General features: G+C 37.9%; 1 protein-coding gene across 1 annotated transcript; it reads right to left on the bottom strand.

Annotated features, from left to right (window-relative positions):
* Window positions 1-2,411: 2,411 nt before the first annotated feature.
* On the bottom strand, window positions 2,412-6,993 carry MTRF1L (mitochondrial translational release factor 1-like). Its single transcript, XM_010284587.1, has 5 exons — window positions 6,990-6,993; window positions 6,321-6,484; window positions 5,207-5,324; window positions 3,236-3,372; window positions 2,412-2,785 (listed from the first exon to the last, which is right to left on the bottom strand). Exons 1-5 carry the CDS (start codon window positions 6,991-6,993, stop codon window positions 2,573-2,575), a joined length of 636 nt encoding a protein of 211 aa, XP_010282889.1. The 3' UTR covers window positions 2,412-2,572.
* Window positions 6,994-7,193: the final 200 nt, after the last annotated feature.

Below are 7,193 nucleotides of genomic sequence, written 5' to 3'. Positions count from 1 at the left end.
TCCCGCCCGGCGGCATCTCCCGGCACCCGAGGGGGCCCAGGACCCTCTCCTAAACGAACAACCGCCTGCTGCGCTACGGGGGTGACGCACGTCTAAGCGCTGCCTGGCGCCCGAAGATCTGCGTTTGCTTTTATGAATGGACGCGTCCGGGATCGTCCTTGCACACACAGGGGTGCACGCTCAAAGCGTGCAAAGCTCCTGCACCGGGGAAGGATTTGTTAAGTCTGGCGGTGGATCTCACATCTGGGTTCCTCCCATGGAAGAAATATATTTCTTTTAAAGTATAGTCACCGTTATTAGTAGTTGGCAGAGTGAGGAGGAGTGCTACCGGGAAGCTACAGAGACTGGACAGCAGAGCGGGGATGCCAGCGCTCCCAAAAACGTAACCTTCTCACAGCGCAGGGTGGCTGCAGTTGCAGTGAGACAACAGACCTTGCATTAAAACAAATACGGAGCAAGAAAGGGACTTCAAGTCTTTATGCAGTAATGCTTGCCATGACAGGCCAAGGGGGTACCACTGAAGACAGTGAGGTCCACCTTGTATGACACTGTCAGATGCCAGTTTTGGGATACCTCTGTCAGCCTCCTGCCAGAACCACGCCGTCTGTCTTTTCTCATGCTGATCAGAGGAAACAACGCATCTACAGTGTCTGTTCAGGAGACAAGAACAGGGAGGCTGCAAGCCAGGCAAGATCTGGCCAGCCGGGTCACCAGCTGCAGCATCGGCGAAGGTCGAGGGTGGCAAAGGCCTGAACACTTGTGTAAGTTCCATGCAGTAGTCCAGTGCTTTGACCTGGCTGATGGCCCTTAGCTGTTCGGGGAAGCTGAAGGAACCACAAACCCTGTCCATCACTTGGTATAAGATAGCCTGGCTTTAAGTGAAATCAAGAAGACTGGCACAAGGGCTTGCTAGTCTTCTGTTTACAGTACTGATCTGCTAGGAATAAAGACTTCAGTCCTAGTTTCTGCTCCAATCAATATCTAATTATTTTACACACAAAATGCATCAATGTTTATTTTTACTTTCTTATGTGCCAGCTGGGAGTTGTAAATGTGGTGGTAAATCTAGACCTAGGTCTCACACTTACCAACAGGAAATGTGTATGCCTGACCTTATGCAAACAGGCACTCCTACATTTGAAGTTAATGTGTGCATCTTTTAATTAAAAGATTTGCAACCTAATCATAGTTACCATGCAGTATTTCCTGGAAAACAAAGCTGATAAAAGTATTAAGTGAGTCTATGTGGGTTTTGACATGCATTGGTTCAAACTGCAGCCTCAAATCTAATAAAAGAGGATAATAAACTAGTAATAATCAGTTGATTTTTATATAGGGTGTTTAAATAATGCATTTCTATAAGCTTTTTGTGGGAAACTTTGTTCCTATTGTGATTTCTTACACTAATTTTAATTAGCAGTCTGAAAGTAAACACCCCTATATTAATGGTAAAATTTTTCCTTAGGTTCCAATTTCTTATTTACTGATATTCATATTTCAAATACATTCTGTGTGTGTATACACACATACATAGGTACAATGCATGATGACATAATGTGGCACAGAAGCTGCAGGTTTTGTATTGCTATATGTATTTGGGATTGTAAAATGTAGTCTAAAATAAAAGTTAAGAGTTGTCTTTACCCACAGATAAAAATATGTGCACATATATCAGTAGATTAGAAAGACAAAAGTTAGACTTTGCTTTCACCAATTCAATGTTTTAAGATGCTGGTAAATAAGTAGACTAAAACAGTGTGCCATTCATACTATGTAACCTTTAGAAAATCAATACACCAGAGAGCCAATTAAGAAGCGTAAAGGAGAAACTGAACTGAAGCCAAATGGAAACTGAAGTATCAGCCAAACAATATTGCAATGATTGTTTTCACTTTTGACTCAAGAACAGAAACATTCTTTTCAAACACAACTCCATAACTTGTCACTTGGCTTCCACAGCTTTTTTTTTTGGAACAAGGGATATACCTAAACAGTTTTTTGTGTTTATTAATAAGGGCCAGAAGGTCACAAAAACATGAAGGAGGTACACTTTGACTCCTCCCATGCCATGTGTAAGAGATTAACATGTAAGAGATTAACATGATCCCACTAATATGCAGATTAGCAGTGGGATCATTTATTTACCACTTTCTTCCAATTACTCAAACAAAATAGGATATTTTTGTTCTCTCAAGTAAGCTACTTGACACTGTACTCACATTTAAACTACTGTTTAAATGAAAACTGGAAGTAGAAATAGCTCATTTTTTAATGCGTACCTTTCAACAGTGGTGTTATCAGTATCTTCTCAGTGGATAAAGATAAAAACTGCAGTTACTTCTTGCCCAGTCAAATTTACTTTTTAAGTGGACTGCTGCAGCAATACTGTCTCATATAAAGGTAATAAAGTCTTTTACTCAGCAAGTAGGAAAACTGTTTTATCAGTCATGAGGAAACAAGCTGTGGTGTCTTTCGTGATCTGAAAAGCAGTTGCTGCTTCTGGGTGGTGCTCCAAGAAGCTGCTTTGCAAATAAGTCTACATCTGTTGTAATGGGCTGACAAAGAGCAACGTTCAGGACAGATTCTTTTCATTTTCTGAAATAATTTCCATTAAAGATTCATAATCAGCATATTCTTTCAGAGTTTGTATCATTTCATCTAGCATTTCTTCCCCTAGCATGAAAGACTCAATATGATGCACTGATCTGCTTATCCTGTGGTCAGTAATCCGGTCCTGTGGAAAATTGTATGTTCTGATCTTCTCCGATCTTCCTTTAGTCCCGACCTATCAAACAAGAAGAATCAGTTTACCGTCATAATCTTTTTATAAAAAATGTTGATTAAGCACCTAAAGAGAAAGCTTTCTCTCCCTCCCATGATTATCTAAAATTTGTTACAGTTACATTGTGCTTGGACCAGTTCAGTAGTTGCAGTAATTGTTCTCAAACATGTAGAAGAACGGTTTTACTGTGTCTTTTTCTAATACTGTTCTGGTTCTTCATGCTCTAATCCAGTTTGTTTTACTAGATCTCCAGAATATACATACTACTGAAATTTTAAGTCTGGCTAATGTATGACTTTTATTGCTCAAGTAGAATGTAATTTTTTTGCCTCGTGTAAGTCCTTCCTGGGCTCTGTTCCTCTATATTTCCATTTCCTATTTGCAGTTCAGCACAGGAGTTAACCCAAGAACATATGCTCATACAGAATTATATCTTTACTACGTGAAACTTACTTGAATCTTTCTAACAGTGTTTCTCTTTTTGGTTTCTTCTTCCAGTTTGGCATTGTATAGTTTAGCACATAGCATTTGCATAGCCTTCTCTTTGTTTCTAATTTGAGATCTTTCTTGCTGACATTCAGATATGATCCCTGCCAAAAATATCATGACATTTAACAGTTAACAGTAACACATACTAAAAGGGTTTTGCAATTTCTAGAAGATTTTTATTATGTTACAATAAGCTGTTTCTTTCTTCAAAACATATTTTGAACTGGGAATATAAAACTCCAGCCTTATTAATGTCTAACGATAGATACTGGGAGAGAAGTGCAGGCTGAGTTGTACAGGTGCTTTAAGCCATAAGACAAGAAATTTAATTTGATATGTGGGACAACAGGTAGATAATGAAGTAAGAGATACATGACGTGATCTGACTTACAGAAGACACCTTTAATACTTGTAATTTTTGTTCACAGTTCCAGGAGATTTAGGATTTAGGAGCAGTAAAATATACGAGATAGTGAGTATACAGAATATGATCAGAATATACAAAAGCGGGCATTATTTTCTTTAAAAGAAAAGAAGGTATAGTGTCTCCCTCCAAAACATAAAAATCAAGTTAAGATAAGAACTGAACAGCCTAAGAAAGGAGTAGGGAGAATAAATACAGGAAGAAGACAGCACAACGTAAGTTGTTATTTGGATTTATTTTAAGTTACTCTGGTAAGATTACAATATGCTTTTATAAGATTATATAGTATTACTTTAGGAAAGACTTGTTTACAATCAACTTTTTGGGTCGCAATCAAGGTTTATAAACAGAGTTAGGATGAGAGAAATAGAAGTATTAACAGGACAATTGTAAAGGAAGAGAGATCAAGAGGAATGAAGAAGGGAAGGCTGGTATAGAAAAGGTCAGGAGATAAGGTGAGGTATAAAACTCACTATGAGCCATCTCTAGTGCATAACCACAAAAAAAAAAAAAATTTGCAGTACATTTTAAGATTTCCATAACAAACACTAATAACTGCCTTCAGCAAAAACTAAGATAATTTGCTGGGTTTAGTTTGTGGAGTTTTTTTCCAAACATGCAGGCAATCCAAAACTTTTTGAATCTGGAGTACCTTTTTGTCACCATATCTTGAACAGAATTCTATCCTCTCCACTGTTTACCTTCTGCTTTACTGAGGTGATGCAACAAGTGCAGAATGGATTAATGTCTTCAGTAAGTATGAAGAAATGGGTGACAAAAACCTGGATATGTGAAGATAAAGAGCTGAGGCTGAGCTGAAGATACAGCCCTGAGGCTGTAAAGCCTGACTAATGTTTGTGGTAGAGAAGAGGAAAAGTTAAAAGGCAATGAAAGTCAAGGCAGCTGTTGTGGATTGCTCAAAGGGAAGTAAAAAGCTTAGGAATGGAAATAAAAAAAAGATCCGATAGCTAAAATCAGGTAGCATTTGAGGGTGTATCTTATCCATCCTCCATTTACTAACCTGAGCCCTGGGGATGGGCCTCCTAGTTAAGTGTGTCATCTGTGGGAAAGGAGCCAGCAGACAAATGGAAGCTGGTATCCTGAGGAGACTCTCCAATTAAAAGCAACATTTTAATATGGAAATAGAGCAATCTCTCTTTCGGAGACTAGTCAAGAAAAGGCAAATCATCAGATTTTAACCTACTCTGTTTTACAGTTTCTTTTCCACTATTTGAAAGCTAAAATTTTTCATAGGAACTATTCTGGATGCTTTTAGAGTGTAATGCTTAATGGCCAAAAGGATAGCTTACCTACTGAAGCCAGTAGTCTTCACTATTACAAATTGGAGTGGGCAGAAGATGATGCATTTGGAGTACTATAAACACACATGAAAACTATATGAAAACTCTGCTCTACTGTTGCCCAGGTTTGAAAATAAAATCATTGTTTCCAAAGAAATTCTGACAGCAGTTTTGCAATGTAGACCTTGCACTAAGGAAAAAATGAAGCACCTGTGGGAATATGAACTATCCGTACAGCGCTGTCTGTGGTATTGACATGCTGGCCTCCAGCTCCACTAGCTCGCTTTGTTTCTATCCGTAGATCTTTTGGATTAATTTGCAGCCTCATCTGTCATGGAAGACAGGAAAACAAACCAAAAAAAGAACATATTTATGTTGTTTCTTTCTAGACAGTCGTCAAATATGCATAGTTGGTTTATTTTAAAAAGCACATTCAGGCAAGGTCAAACTTTTAAAAGTTTATGAGTGGTAGCTCGTGTCCACTTATATTAACAAATCCTTGTAGCCAGATTGGAATGTAACATCATGGAAGACAGGAAATCGGGCAAATAAGTAGCTTAAGGCATAACCATCCCTTAGCACTAATCTTCCCCCTCTTCTGAAAGCTCTGCATCCTCTTCCAGCAGGGTTAACCAATATTTGAACTTGACCAGATGGTTTTTAGATAAAATGGAACATATTCCTTTGGCTGGCTCTGGAATGGGGTGCTAGTCTCTGGGAGGAAGGAGCAAGACAACTTCAAGAGAGAATGGGAAGGAGTAACATCTTTGACAATTTGCTAGGTCAACACGAAACAAACATCAAAACAAAGCTTTAATTCTTAAGACTTTTTTTTTTTTAACCAAGCAAATATATTGAGAATGAATTATCACCCATACACACTTTGGAAGGACAACATGAGGACACTACAAAAATGGGGAAGAAGAGGTGCTAAAAAAAAAATCTCTATGAGGTCTGTAAACTAATTCAGTCTTTCGTTACTTTGTAAAAAACGTAAAGTTTTCCACAAAGCATGCAAGACAGTCACAGTGAATTTTCAAGTTATATTGAAGTAAACTGCCAGTGACTGTCTTGAGATTAGCATTATGAGGAAATCCAGAAATTCTTTATTTCATCCCCCTAGACAAAAATAAAAATAAACAAACAAATATGGGAAAGTTTAAAACTAAGATTAAAAAAAAAAATCATTAAGAGAGAACAGCAACAGAAACAGAAAACACTTGGGTATCAGCAATACAGCATGTAAAAACATTTCTCATCATAGAATAAGGTTGGAAAAGACCTTTAAGATCTTGGTAAAGTCTGCTATACAGATAAATATTACCTCAGTGGGCTGAGGCAATATTGCAACAGTCATTGTGCTGGTGTGAATGCGTCCTTGTTTTTCTGTCTTTGGCACCCGCTGAACGCGATGCACTCCTCCTTCAAATTTCATGTACTTGTAAGCCTCAAGACCTGCTATACTGGCAACTGCATGTCTTAGGCCACCTTAAATGCAGAAGAAAAACAGTTGTAAAGCTGTAAGAAAAACTGTTGGTACTATGCCGTTATATCTGAAACAGTGTATTTAGACATCACTGTCATTTGTTTTTTAAAATTATGAATTTACCATAGAGATACTTGGCCAGAAAATGTAAGAAAACTATTAAAAACCAAAGCTAGACATACATACTCGCACACCATTTCGAATAAAGGACTGTCAAATTCTTTTTTATAGAAAGTCCAATTTAACTTTTTTTATATACATAAAAAGAGTGTCTACGAACTACATACATACATGTACACACACAATCGTAAACCATATTGGAACTCCAATACCAGTAGTAAGTTTACGTAAAGATCAAATTTTGAAAGCCACCTTCAGAAACTACACCCATTTTTTTATTGTTAGTTCAGAACCTTATCATTCAATGGGAAAAAAACCAACTCTCTAACTAAAGGATTAGTATTATTCATACGCTGCTTCTTATGCATTCTGCTCGATGCATCCTACCCATGTCTCGTCTTTGCTCTTTAATTTCATCTTAATCTTTTGCTCCCTTGGAGCGAGCAGAGCTCCAGCTCCCGCCCCTCTTACCAATACAACCAGCAAAACACGTCACAGCAACATACTAAAAACTAGCACTGAACAGCTTGGAACTTGGAAGTAAAGCCCAACACGATCATGGTTTCTTGACAGAATTTGTTGCAATTCTAG

Source organism: Phaethon lepturus, unplaced genomic scaffold, assembly GCF_000687285.1.
Source record: "Phaethon lepturus isolate BGI_N335 unplaced genomic scaffold, ASM68728v1 scaffold22833, whole genome shotgun sequence".
Taxonomy (NCBI): domain Eukaryota; kingdom Metazoa; phylum Chordata; class Aves; order Phaethontiformes; family Phaethontidae; genus Phaethon; species Phaethon lepturus.
This window is presented reverse-complemented; position numbering and strand designations above follow the sequence as displayed.